This window comes from Catharus ustulatus, chromosome 4 (assembly GCF_009819885.2).
Source record: "Catharus ustulatus isolate bCatUst1 chromosome 4, bCatUst1.pri.v2, whole genome shotgun sequence".
Lineage (NCBI taxonomy): Eukaryota > Metazoa > Chordata > Aves > Passeriformes > Turdidae > Catharus > Catharus ustulatus.
Window position 1 is genome coordinate 33,679,423 of NC_046224.1, and position 14,440 is coordinate 33,693,862.

At 37.7% G+C, this 14,440-nt stretch overlaps 1 protein-coding gene across 2 annotated transcripts in view; it reads left to right on the top strand.

The window, feature by feature from the left end:
• ST7 (suppression of tumorigenicity 7) overlaps positions 1-14,440 on the top strand; it is a 134,975-nt gene that overhangs the window by 89,763 nt on the left and 30,772 nt on the right. For both annotated transcript variants that reach the window (XM_033058542.2, XM_033058543.2), the window contains exons 7-8: positions 1,215-1,369; positions 5,313-5,410. In XM_033058542.2, coding sequence (XP_032914433.1) covers positions 1,215-1,369; positions 5,313-5,410 — 253 coding nt within the window. The remainder of the gene's footprint in view (positions 1-1,214; positions 1,370-5,312; positions 5,411-14,440) is intronic.

Genomic DNA, 14,440 nt, shown 5'->3' on the forward strand with positions numbered 1-14,440 from the left:
ACTGAGATTGCTACCTTCTAGAATTCCATAAACTGGTGCTTTACAGATTGTCCTTCATGTGTTTCATCAGAAGAAGAGAAAGAATTTCTTCTTCTTGTATAGTGATTTAACATGCAGCATAAAAGGGAAATGTGAGCTATAAGCCTGTCCTACTCACATTTCACAGAATTACAGAATGGTTGAGGTTAGGAAAGATCTCTGGAGGTCAGTATCCAACCCCTCTCTTCAAACAACTCCACCTACAATGCATTGCACAGGACCACGTCCAGCAGGCTTTTGAGTGTCTCCAAGGAGAGAAACGTGACAACTTCCTTGGACAGATTGTAACCGTGCTCAGTAACCTTTACAATACAAAGTGTTTCTGAGGTTAGGGGGAACCTCCTTTATCTCATTTTGTGCCCATTGCCTCTGGTCCTGTCACTGGGAACCACTTAAAAGAGCCTATCACTTTCCTCTTTGCCCCCTCACTGCAGGTATTTACAGACTTTGACCAATTCCCCCCAAAACCTTTTCTTCTCCAGAATGTGCAGTCCTACTCTCTGAGCCTTTTCTCATATGGGAGATGCCCCTGTCCCTGATCACTTTCATGGCCCTTCATTGGACTCTGTGCAGTATGTCCATGTCCCCCCTGTGCTGGGGAGCCCAGAACTGGACATGGCACACCCACATGTGGCCTCATCAGGGCTGACTAGAGGTGAAGGATCACCTCCCTCAACCTGCTGGAAACACTTCTGGTGTAGCTCTACTGCTAGGGCACATTGCTGTTTTGGTTTTTGCTTGGTCTGGGTTGGGTTTTCTTGTTGTTGTTTTATCTTTACAACTACATTTATAGTCTGTTCTTTTAATATGCCAAATGTTACAGTTCTATTGATTCTTTTCATGTCGTTACTGTAAGGGATATGGTTTATATTAAAACAATAGTGCATAAAACTAGTCTTGATTTCCTCAAGGAGTTTTAGAGATGAGGCTTAGTGCTTTACTTTCTGGGACAATTGTTGGTAGGTGTACTCCAGGGCTGAGTGATACATTGCCTAAAAATGAGAGTCATGGTGTTGTTGACAGAATATTTATTCATCAGAATAGTTCATCAGAAAGGTACATGGACAGAGTTTTCTTGCCTCTGTATTTAGTACATCCTTGCCAATCTTCATATAGTTTTTACTCCACGTGCTTTACATTACTTCTCATGCTTTTTTCCTCTGATATTTTTGCAGGTGTGCTACTGCTTATATTCTCTTAGCCGAAGAGGAAGCGACAACAATTGTAGAAGCAGAGAAGCTGTTCAAGCAGGCTCTGAAAGCTGGAGAGGGCTGTTACAGGCGTAGTCAGCAACTACAGCATCATGGTGCCCAATATGAAGCCCAGCACAGTAAGTTTTTTAGGAGGGAGAGAACTTCTGAAGAGTTCTTGGATTTGAGATTTTTGGGTTTTTTTGTTTCGCCCCCCAAGAACTATGCACTCAGTGTTTGACATTGGTTGGAATATGGCCCTAGAGCCAGACTATTCTCTTTTCGTTTTTTTGCTTGATTCTGTTGCTGAACTGTTAATGCTCAGATTACAGTGGTGCCTTTATTTTGTCATGGCAGAAAATACTTAAGCATGTACTGAACAGAAAAGAAGAGGTATCAGAGCCAAAGAGATACGACATTCAGAAAAAGCTGAACACCCTTTAAGGAAGTTGCCTTTAGCCATTTTGCAAACCTGGGATCATGCTGTGAAAAAGTAGTATAGAATGGTGGAAACAGGAGTGAAGTGAAGCTTTGCCTGCTTTTTCCATCAGCTCTAGGGGTAAATACTTACACTGTGTTGTTCTATGTAAAAGTTAATGAGACCCATTAACCAGTGGGACATCTGAAGTTAGTTGCATTTATTAAGAAAGGTCACAGAAACATAAAATTTAACAAGTGGAATAATAAAGTGCTTTAATTGAAAGTCTAGATTTTTATTACTTTTTTAAAATAAGCAGGTTTATCTGCTGTGATATTTATTAGATACTCTTTAAATCTAAGAAAATACATTCACTGACAGTAAATGACCAGAAAGATAATAAAGCAAACAGTCAAGGTTATTTCTAGACTACAGTGGATACCTTAGGCAAAAATAACACAAATTAATTACATAAATACAAACACTAGCATACTTCTGGGGATCTTCGGGTTTCTCAGGACTTGATTTCACAGCTTCTAGCTATCTTACATAATTTGAAGATTACTGGTAAAAATTGTACATAGTAAAATTGTCTGTGATCCCTGGTTTCAAAAGTGTATGCAAGTCTGTACCTGAAAACTTGAGGTTTCATAAAGCTTGGGGGTAGTATTTTAAACATTTTTGGTTGTAAAATTATATTTAGGATGATTTGTTCATTTTTGGTGAAAGTAAAAATACAGAGCAGCTGAGCCCTTGAAGCAATTTTTGGGCTCTATCAGGCTTATGGTTGCCTGTGAAACCATAATTTGTACACTCAGTCCATCCCAAGGGCAAAAATTCTGTGAAAAGTACACAGTAAGTAGTTACTAAGCATTGTCACAATGTTTTTGTCCAAGGTAACCTGGACAAGTTTGTACAGGCAGATACAAGTACAGTATTTCTGTCACCTGTGTGTGCTAGGTGGCTACTGTCATCATCAGATTTGACACCCTGAACCTTCAGTATTGCAGCAGAGGAGGTAGCCCATTGAATCACAAAATTAAGTGCGTTGTCACAGAGCAGGGAAGCTGAAAAATGACTGCCTGCTCTTACCCCTTCAGGAGGGGCTAGATCATCGCACTGTTCTGTACCACTCGGTCTCCCCTTGAAAGTGTCATTGTGCACTGACAGGAATTAGAGAATCTCCAACCTCAGATGTTCCCTAGGACACAGAGCCTTCACATATAATTCTTTTGATTACAGTAATTTCATGATTATAAGCCACACTGAGTATAAGCCGCACTTCCAGGTGCCAGCAACTTTTCATTCTTTGTCCATACATAAGCCGCACCTGATTATAAGCCGCACATTACAATACAGAGTGTGATAAAAGGTATCTATTCTATCACCATCTGTTGGGGGTGGGGGCAGTCATCCTTATCTCAACGGCAGGTATTCTGCTAATGGGCCATCCATTGAAACCAGGCAGGGCATTGTTCTTTATCTTTTCACAACCCATCCTTCCTCCATAGAGTCCTTTTCTGCTAATGGCCCATTGAGTCCCACTGTGTGACTGATAAAATTACTGCATCCCATTGGAAGTTGCTCCAGACAGGGGGAAGAGCCCAACATTTCTTACCAAGGTAAAAACAGAGGTTTTGGGACACTAAGGCAGCCCCTTTCTCCACTGGACTCCAGAGGAAAACCGGATTTCTCCTCTTCACCACTGGATCTCCGGAGGGAAACTGCACCTTCTGCAGGAGCACTGCTTCAACTGAATCACATCTGTCACTGCAGGAGGATGCAGCTACCATTTAATGGGACTGCTACCAACACCCTGCCTGACAGGGTGTCAGGTTGTACTCTGACTTTGTCAGGGTTTGGAGTTTGTTTCTTTGTAGTACTGTATTTCTATTTTAATTTCCCTAGAAAAGAACTGTTATTCCTAATTCCCATATTTTTGCCTGAAAGCCCCTTGATTTCAAAATTATAATAATTTGGAGGGAGGGGGTTTACATTCTCCATTTCAAAGAGAAGCTCCTGCCTTTCTCAGCATACACCTGTCCTCCAAACTAAAACAGCAACTTTTTGTTCTTTGTCCGTGTATAAGCCGCACCTGATTATAAGCCGCACTTTGGGTTAGGACCAAAATTTTAGTCAAAATGGTGCGGCTTTATAATCATGAAATTACTGTATATGCTGGATTTCTGCATGGTTTACAAAGCTGGAGAGGAGGGACTGTGGAGGAGGGACGTGTGTTGCAGTTTCATGGTTCTGAAAAGTCTTGCATTCCATTACTGGTCTTCAGAATTGATTCTGGGATGAAGAGTGGGCATTACATCTTTTAAAGGTGAAATACGCTGTAATCTCTTGAACAACATTTGTTCTGTGTTTCTGTTTATTCATGTGTTCCACCTCCTTCGTATAATCTTTTGTCAGACCATAAAGAGTAAACAATGACATTTAAGAGTAAATAATGACTTTGAGAACCCAACTTGCCCGCTTTCAAAAGGTGATAGTTTATAGAATGCAAGGGCAATTTTATTTTTACAGTTGCTCATGTTAGGCATCCCAAATCCTTAGTAACCTTGGAGAATTTTGGCCTGAAAAATTATCTTGATTTCATAATAAGTAGATGCCTTTTGACCATTCCTGCTAAAAATCCTGAAAAGAAGCTTAATCTGAAATGTATACCTCATAGTACATTGCATAAACATGTTGAAACACATGTAACTAATAAACTGTGTATTAAATATATAGGCATCCATAAAGAGATAAGGAATTAGGTAATATAGAATACAGCTAAAGAAATTCTTCTCTCCTTATTTATATTTTTCCTCTAAAGTAAGTCCTTTTGACTGCTTGATCTATTTGAAAACGTTAATCACAACTTTAAAGCGATTTGTAGGTACTTGGAATGTTTTCAGCACACATGTTGTTCTTATTATGAAAGGCTTGAAAATGTTAGGAATAAGCCACAATCTTTACAGACCACATGCTATACACAAAGATAATTTGTAGCAGGTGTCTTACATTTTCATGATTCAGTAATTTTATAGATGATTATCTGTCCACTCATTTCCTGTTGGTCCAGAAGCATTTTAAGAGTTTGCGTTCTAAGTGAATGAGAAGTGAGAGGAGTAAGAATTCTCCAAGAGAATAATTATAACTGCTATTTAGTTTCTGTCACCTTTGCTGTTAGGGAATGTTCCAGCACACAGGGCTGTCATATCTGAAATAAATTAATTTGCCATCCGTAATTAGTGGTGTGAGGAATTTGAGGATGATAAGTCAGTAATGAGTAAAGGCTGTAAACTGAAGTATACTTTTCTTCTAATCATTAAGAAAAAGATTGTGAGGAGGAGGAGGGTTTGCTTTAATACTTCTTGTTGACAAAACATGTACATAACTGTACCCTCAGATCTGCTTATATTTTGTCAGTGCAAGGCCCACCCAAGAGTACTTACTTATGCCACTGTATATCTGGATTATTTCTACTGATTTCATTGCTATTATGCCGCATCTAAATCTTCAGAATTTGGTAATGTTTTATTAAAATTTTTGTGAAAGCAGCGAGTAAGAAAAAAAATTGAAAGAAAACTGTGTTTCCTTTTGTGTTGGAATACTAAATGAACCTTTGTTTTATCTTTTTTATCTTAATGCTGTTTCTTTTTCCTCTTATACAGGAAGGGACACCAATGTATTAGTATATATTAAAAGAAGGCTGGCAATGTGTGCAAGGAAGCTGGGAAGGACCAGGGAAGCAGTGAAAATGATGAGAGATGTGAGTTTGAATTTCTTTCACATATGATATTTACATAATAGTAGTATAGAAGTGATTCCTTTTCTTGCAAGTTAGCAGCCTTTCCTGGTTCATTCAGCACTGCTGATAGTTCTTTTGTATGTGTCATGTACATAAAGACTAACTGAAGTGATCATTCATTTATAACGTTATGAAAGCAACGTCAAATACCAGATGGATGGTTACCCATGCAGACTGAATTTCCCATCCTGGTACATGTGCAATGAAGTGCATTCTTTAACTATTTGATCATGAAGTTGGTAATTTTTTTTTCTGAGCCATGTGGTGAATGCTACTAACCTCATAAGTGGGTCTTAAGTATTCTGTTTTCTCCTTCAAGGCTGCAATTTGGCTCTGTGCATTGTTTGCATCACACTGTTCAGCTCTGAGGACAGTGCTATTTATTCATGAAAAACCTATCACTGAAAAGTCAAACCCCAAGTAATGAAACTTTAATTAACTGAACCCCCTCTGAGATGGAGGCCGACTGTATTCTGTCATTGTAGGCAGGGGAGCTATCAATGGTAGATATAAGTCAGTAAGCTACAGACTTGAAACACTGAACAGTAGCTATTTTGGAGATGGCAGAAGGGGCAGCTGCTCACATTAGACAATGTTCATGTTTCAGGTATGTAAAATGCTCAAGTTTAGATGTAACAGTGAATGCCCAGCATTTCTTTCAGTGATATTCCCAGGATGCAGATTACGAACACAGTTCTCTGAGGAAGTGACTTATATCACCTGAGGTAGCAAGTCTGTGGCAGAAGGAGGAATGGAGTCTTCCAGCTCTGGGCAGATGATGATAAAACTATCTCCCAGTTTCCTTTCTTTCTTACACTTTGTATTTCAGCTCCCACAAAAATAATGAAAGAGCTTAATCCAGCAAGATACATTGTTCTGCAAATTAGGATGCAGGTGTTAAATACACAAAATGGAATCCCAGACCAGAATGAAGCACCTGTAAAGTGTGCTTTAGGCAGCTCAGATGAATGGTCCAGGAGCCAACCTAGTGAAAAGGGAAATTCTTGTAACACGTCAGTGGGAATTTTAATGTAAAAAGGAAAGTTACTTTCTCTGGTGCTGAGGCACTTGCATCAGGGGCAGTACGGCAAGTGTGTTTGCCAGCTTGGAATCCAGGACTCAACATGTCCTGGAACTGGAACACTCATGAGTATTTTTTGAAAACACTGAGCAAAGTTCACCATAATAATGCAGGTTCTCATCCTAAATATCTACAGATGGCAAGTGGTGAGTAAGTTTGTTTTCTGACTCTTGCTGGGGCTCTTCAGGCGTATAACTCTCAATCTCCAAAATCACTAGAATCCCAGACAGAGGTGTTGAAAAAGAGCTTGTCAAAAAAAACCAACCATTGTACAGCTAGGAGTGTGAGAAAGAGGGATGAGGAAGAAGGACCTGGTTTAGCAGTCTTCTGGTCAGCTGGGAGAATGTTGATTTCAAAAACATTGTTTTCAGTCCAACCAGCTCCACTGATTCTTCATGAATTTTGTTACACAAGCACTGTGGGACAAGTACTGAAATGTTTTTGGGACAGACATTGGAATTCTGAGTTCTGGCATTAGTACATAAGAAAGATAAAATTTTGAATTTCTCATTCAAATATCACACATCATAATTATGGCAAATTCTGAAGCTTACTATGGGCTGCTGAATGTGTTTTGTGATTTGTAGATAGGGCTATGGGGAACAGATACTCTGTGAAGCATTCTTCTGCTGATGTCAATATATATGGATAGTTGTGAATGCAGAACTCTTGGTTTGGGGACTTGGGTGGTCTGTCTAGTCCTGAATTTCTTATGCAAAGTGAGAAACAGAGCTTTGATTAGTGAATGACTTACTTTTCACTAGAGATAAAATTGTCTGAATTTATAAGCAGAATAGAAAATTGTTGAAATTAATTATAGCTTGGATCTCAAGAAGCAGCAATAACAGGGAGACCCAAAGTCATCAGTTATTAGACACTTGAAAAACAGAAAACACTCTTCAACAGGAATGTTTTGTTAAAATGAAAGGATTGGGTGTAAGACAAAGGAGGTATAAAGATGGAATTTCATCTTAGTTTCAACTCAGATCAATGCATTCTGTGGGTTTTTTTTCATACAGACGCTGAGCCAAATCCTCAGAAATTAATTTAGATGCCTCTAGAGCTCTTCATTTTAAGCAAGCAGAGCTGAGAATTATGAAGTCTCTAGATGTAGTAACTAGATCATAACTAGCAGTAACTCTAGATCGCAACTCCAATACACTAGGACCAAGATTAAGGTCAAGTCAGCTTTGGAGATCCTTCTCTTAGACTGGCTTGGAGCTACTTATTTCTGATGAATGCATATCCTCCATTTCTTCATAGTAGACATAAATAGTACACTTACAGAGTGGTTTGAAGAACATGAATCTGTCATTGAAGGTTTCTTTGTGATTGATGAGGAAGGAGATGAATTTATTCATCCTAAAAAGAATACGAAGGATATGTTGGCTAGGGACTGCTGAATCTGACATCAGGGAACAGAGGGCGGAGGCCCTGTTTGTGTTTGAAAGATTGAAAACAGGTTTCTCAAGACATGGAACATGATGGAAATGAAGTGTTAAGAGGTTCATGACACCATCTGGGAAATATGATTGGGATGTAGTGAGTTTTTGCCACTTCGAAAAAATAAAATATTTGAGAGTGTTTAATTTATTGCATATATGAGGCCATCTTGAGGACATTACTGATGGATTAGATTGTCTTGCTTGAATTTTGTGTAAGAAAAGACAGAGATCCTACTTAAAGCACCTTAATGGAAGGAAAATGAGCTGTTGGTGACTTAAATAAGAGTTTGATTTTTATGGTTATATGCACTGCTGATAGGGAAATCATATTTCTTAATACTATATTGAGGGTATTTAGTACCAGGGGCTTTTTTAAAAAACTGATTTTTAAAACTGTTTTAAAATCAAGGGTGCTTAATTTAAAAAAAAAAGTGGGTAGGAATTTCTGTTACTTCTGTGATTGATTTTGGGACAGTATTTTTTTACTGGCTTTGCTGTTTGGATATAATTCATTCAGTTCAGTTGAGTTAATGAGAATTACAAACCTGTGGTTTCCATGGAAGCATGTAATGTAATCATACATAGGTGTTGCTTTTGCTTGTATTTCTGATGATAATTATTTACTATATTTTGCTATAGAAACCAGCAGCTGTCACTATTTGTATATATTGAGTTAACTTGTGATCTCATTTTGATTAGGGTATTGTTGGAATAACTCCAATGTAGTCAACAGAATTTTTCCAGTTTTATTATTGTTTATTCAGAGTATGATATGGTCTGTGAGGGAACTAGATTGCTTTTACTGTCTCTGAGGAGAAAGTCTACAGTGCTTGTTGTTTTATTTGTTGTGCTGATTATGTTAGGAGGACTTTAAGTAGTTTGTTCTAAATGATGTTGGAGAATTTAGTATGTGCAGAGGCAAAAGGCCATAATGGTGGCTGTGAGTAATCTTTAGTATCCCTGAATGTTGAATCTGCTTGTGGACAATGATGCAAGCCAGTAGTGGTGATGGGCAAGGGCAGCCTTTTGTGCCACCTGCTTTCCATCTGCTCTTTTCAGATTCCCTCACCATTACAATGGAAGAAAACAGGAATGTGCTAGGTTTGCATTTTGTGTTTTTTTCATTGATTGAAAACAGAGAGGATGTGGAGGGTATGCAAAGGCACTTCCCTCTCTGCTTTTGTGGGTGACTGAATCAGTGACTGCACCACTGAATTCAGGAGCAGGCCAACAGAGTAATTTTTCTTAGCTGGATCACTGGACTATCCAGATGAAAATGTACCATGCATGAAAATTAATTGTCAAATTTATTGGAGCTTCTTGGGATTGTTCTGAAGAACATTCAGTGGAACAAACTTTAATTGAAGGGGAATGTATTTTTATGAAAGAGAAGGGTGGCCGGCAAAAGGTGTGCTAGTGGAAAAAGCAAGTGGAAGTTTTTAAATGCTTCCTTCTTCAGAGAGAAGATGAAAGAAACTCATTCTAGAGTGTATTTATCTCCTGCCCCATGGGCATGCACTCCCTCAAAGATTGCTTTGTGATTTTATTAAGTATATGTTTCTGAGACACAGTGGAATTGCAACTTCTGTGCTCAGCAGCTTTGTTCAGAATTGAGTGAGGTTTGGTGGGAGAAGAAGGTCTCCAGATTTTCCTTAAGTCTGGAGAAAGATAGAACAAAAAACACTTTTTCAGGGTCAGAAAAGTGTACTTTATTTCTAGTGTCAGTCATATCTGCTGAGAAATTACTTTTCAGATCACAATAAAGGATCTGGAAGTCTTCTTCTACATAGATAGCTCTGAGAACCTTGCTGAGGATATTTCATGAATGCGTTTGTGTGTTCATCTTGGTGCTCGCCTGCCGTCACTAAATGTGTATTTTATGCCACAGAGGAACCTGAGCAGCTTGTATTGTCAAGAGTGCTGCATGCTTATCCATTGTCTGCAAGAAAAGTTCTGTAAACAGTTGGGCTGACCTAAGCATCTGAAATAGTTTACGAGGTGACATCACTTAAAGGGTTTGAAAGAGTGCTCAAGCACACTAAATCAATTTAAATGATATGGGTAGGTTGGGTTTTTATCTTCTTCTGATCAGTTGTATTAGTGATTTTGTTGGTATGATAGTTCTGCTAATCTAGCATACCTTCTTGGCAACTTCTTTTATTGACTTTGAATAAAAATTTCTGTTCAATATTTTACTGAATTCTGTGTTCTTACGTGCATTGCTTCTTGAATAAAACAGATATATAGTCAGAATGGTGTTCTGCACCTCAAATTATCAAATTGTGTGAAACAAAGAGAGTACTTATTCCTAATAAAGATGTTATTATCCCTAGCGATGTAACAACACAATTTCTGCAGCTACTTGCATCGACAGCTACTGTCTGTCTCTCCCAAATGCTTCTGTGCTTGAGGCAAGGATTAGTGAGTCAGACTCTTTGACATGTGTTATACAGGTCAGGTTAGGCAGGCAGCTCTGCCTTAAGTGGGATTCTAGTTTTATTAACATCTGTAGCAGTTGTTTAAAGTACCATTTATTAAAATTTGAAGGGAAAGTACTTAGTTCAGTGAGACTAAGCATTATCTCATAGACTGTACTTTTCTTTACTACTACTATACTTTTACATGTATTTTGCTACTCTTGTGAATGGTGACATTTGGCAGTCTTCACCACAGAGCGATATCTTCTGTAAATTCTTTTCCTGATACACAAACACTGCAATAATGGCAAGTGATAAATGCTGATTTTAACATTTTCATATGTCTGTATATTCAAATACAGTTTGTTTGGCCACAGATTCACATGGTATGATAAGGGGGGGTGAGCAAATTGGAATACCCCTCATTTTGGTAGGATCTTAAAATGGAGACTTCTGTGATTCCCCTAATGATGTTTATCCCTTCTTTTATCTTCACATGACTCAGATCCCTCAATTTTAGTCATAATTATGATTCTGCCCAGAACTCTCAGAAACTAGAAATTTGGTGACTACTACCTAAACTGACAGTAATGATTCTCATCTAAATTATAGGTTTCCAGCATTGTAATTCTATTAAGATAGAATATAGTCACATAGTCTTGGACGGAGCCCTGGTAACTGGACTCCTTTTTGTTGACCATCTTGCATCACTCCATATTCAGAGACTTGTATAGTACCTTAATTATGGTCTTCCATCTCTGTGCAATCTCCTAGCTAATTTTTGAGCTCCTGGATATTTCCTCACTTTAATTTCACTTAAAAATCCACTTATAAAAATATACCAGTTTCTGAAAAAAGTACTTGGGATGTTCTTTCAAGGATTAATTCCCCTTCTGTCTACTGCTTTTGCTGCCTTTTAGTAGCCACTATTACTTTCAGGGAGAATTAGATGTATTTAATATGAATTTTCATGAGCAGGTTGTTTTTAGTAGAAGGTATCCCTGCCCTCAGCAGGGGGATTGGAGCTAGATGATCTGTAGGGTTGTTCCTAACCCAAAACATTCTGTGAATCTGTGATGCAAATAAGGTGGTTTTTTTGAGCAGGACTATGAGTAATGACTTTATTTTTATGCTTCAGAAAGTCAGTAATATTTGATGTAACAAAAATTATTATAATTTAACACTGTTACTAGTTTTATATAGCATGATTGTTTAGTAGTAAGTATAAAATCTGGAATAACTTGTGCTCTTCTGGGTTTATGCCGTATCTGTCTTTAAAATTCCCTTATTATTGAAATATATGCATTTTGCAGCATAGTCCAAATAACATTTTCATAATTGTACTCCTTAAAGAATTTGTCATACTCTAAAGACTTTAATCCTTCAATTAAGAGAAACAAAAAGGCTGCATGTTCTGACATATTTCCTTAGAGTATTGCATATTTAGTAGATATTTTTCACTCATTGTTAATCCTAATTGAAGAGAAGTAATATTATCTTTGAATATTATGCAGCACTAAGTCTAAATTCAAATTTAAACTGGAATGTTGGCAAATTATAAACCTATACCATCCCAGAGTTACTGTGAACTGGATCTGGGGCTCTTTTCTGACACTCTGAAGTTGTCAAATTTCCTGAATTTCACATACGAGGAAAGGACAAGGTTCCTGTTGCTAATCATTTCCAAGTTTCAAAAAACCAGGATATGATGGATTTGGTTTCTTAGCTGCTGTCCTCTCTGAACTGTAAAAGAGTAACTGTAGAGCTGCTTCTAAACGAAAGTTATTATTTACCAAAAGGAATGCAGGACTTAAAGGAATTAATGAATTGATAGACTCCTACTTTTGCTACAATTAAGCAGAACTTTATTTAATTCAGATAGGTCCAGTGTATTTTTGGATCATTTTCCAACTCCAAGAGCTATGATGTGTTTACGTCACATGAATCCCATTCAAAATGAGGCAGTGGTGGAATGAATTTCACTTTTAGGACCAGGAGTTAAATTAATTTTTAGGTATCTGATGTTGTTAAAAAGAGCCTTTTTGTGTGCTAACTTTAGTCTGCTGACAGTGTTTCTGCCCTTCTGTCCTTGCCAGGTGAGCTGGCAGGAGAACAACTTAAGAATTAGAATATCTGATTGGACATCAGAAGGGCAGCATGGAGTAACAAGTTGCAAATACCTCAAGCCCAGGGTGAACTTCAGTCAGAGCTTAGACATCTGCAAGGTCATCTGCAGGCAATGAAGCCCACAGAAATGGAGGCTTCTCTTTTTCTATTCACAAATAGCTTGGAGTTTCACCTTTCTTACCTTGTTCAGTTAACGGATTATGGGTCATATACCAGAAAGCAGCCTATGCAAAGCACTTGTGAAAATGCCAGTGCTATCCATGCTGTGTGCTTGGTCCTTCAGTTTTGGTGGACAGTTGCACCTGAAAGATGGCAGCCTCCTAAAAAAAAAATTATTTTTATAGGAGACAGAGTTTTCAATTTCAGATACCCACTGCAGGAGCATATCCACTAGGAATTAAGGTTGTAACAGTTATCACTGTTTGTATTGAATTTCCCTTGTTTTCTTGTTTCTTTATTTTGAGATAAATTCACACTTCCTTATTAATGAATACATTCAGTTGAATATTAGTCTGACAAATGTTACTTTTTGTTTGTGGAAAAGATAGGAGTAGAAGCAACAATGAATGATTGCATGCCCTGCCACCATGCTCACAACCATAATGCAAATGGAGAATAAGTGTGTCAACAGCAGGTTATATATAGTATTATTTATTTGTCCACCTTTGTATTCCCTTGAGTCCTGGGGTCTCGTTGTAGGCATAAACTGCAGATTATAGTGGGTTTCTACACAAATAATGTTTCTTGGTTAATTGATTCATGATGTTAATATTGTCATAGGGAGAATAATGGATGCAGACATTAAAACTACATTCCTTGAAAATGTTTTTTAAAATTAGATCTAAATGAAATACCAATAACTGAAATACTCTGAGTTAGGTTATCTCCTTCAATAAATATCCTTTGAGAAATAAAACTTGTTCCGCATCCAACAAATCAGATGTGGATTTCTTTGCACCATAAGGCCATTTTTTTCCAATCATCATTTTTTCAATATCTATCACAAAATCAGTGAACCTACACCCTGTAATGTGAGTTGAAGTCAATCTGGGAATAGGGTGCTTCTGGGACTAGTGTCCAGATATGTTCAGATTGTGTCAGTTACTTCCAGTTTTTTTCTGCAAATTTATATTCCCAAAATATTATGTATCTAAAAAATTATAACTGAATTATCTGCAAAAGCTACCTTCTCTGTATATCTGCAGTATACCTAATTACTCTTTCAAAGAAAAGCAGCTCCCCTTTCAACACCTGTACCTATTATCCCCCAAACACCCAGAGGAATTGGAACAGAACATGTACTAGCCCAGCTCCAGGTCTGACTATGATTACTGGAAATATTTTGACCAATACAAGTTCAAAGTAAAATCCTTGTGAACATAGATTTGGCATAATATGTTCAACAGCCATTTGAATATCCTCATATTGTAAGGAGGGAATACATTTATAGCTATGTGGTGTCTGTTTTCACATGGTGTGAAAATGAGTTTAGCTCAATGGAACACTTCTCTTTAATGCCAACCAAGAAACCAACTAACTGGAATTTTTAAATGGCATTTTTAGTCCGAAGTTGTGTATATGTGAAATGCTGTAGTGTCTCTGTGGCTCAGGAAATCCTGAGTGCTGAATTTGATGGCTATCTCTTGAGGTCTGAAGGTGTGGAGAAGCATGATAGTAGAGCCTTCATCTTGTCTTCAATTTCAGTGCTCTCAAATAAAAGTATTTCTCAAGTTACAGTAAAGAAGTAAAAATAATTAAAAGTTATAGGTCAAATGATTTGTCAAATACTGGTCTGTAACTTTGCAGAAAATGCATCTTTGGGTGCAAAGGGATGTCTGTGCCTCTTAAACTGGAGTCCAGATTAGAACTCAATGATGTACAGAACTCAAGGGTGTGTTTTTCGTCTTGTGTTCAGGAATAA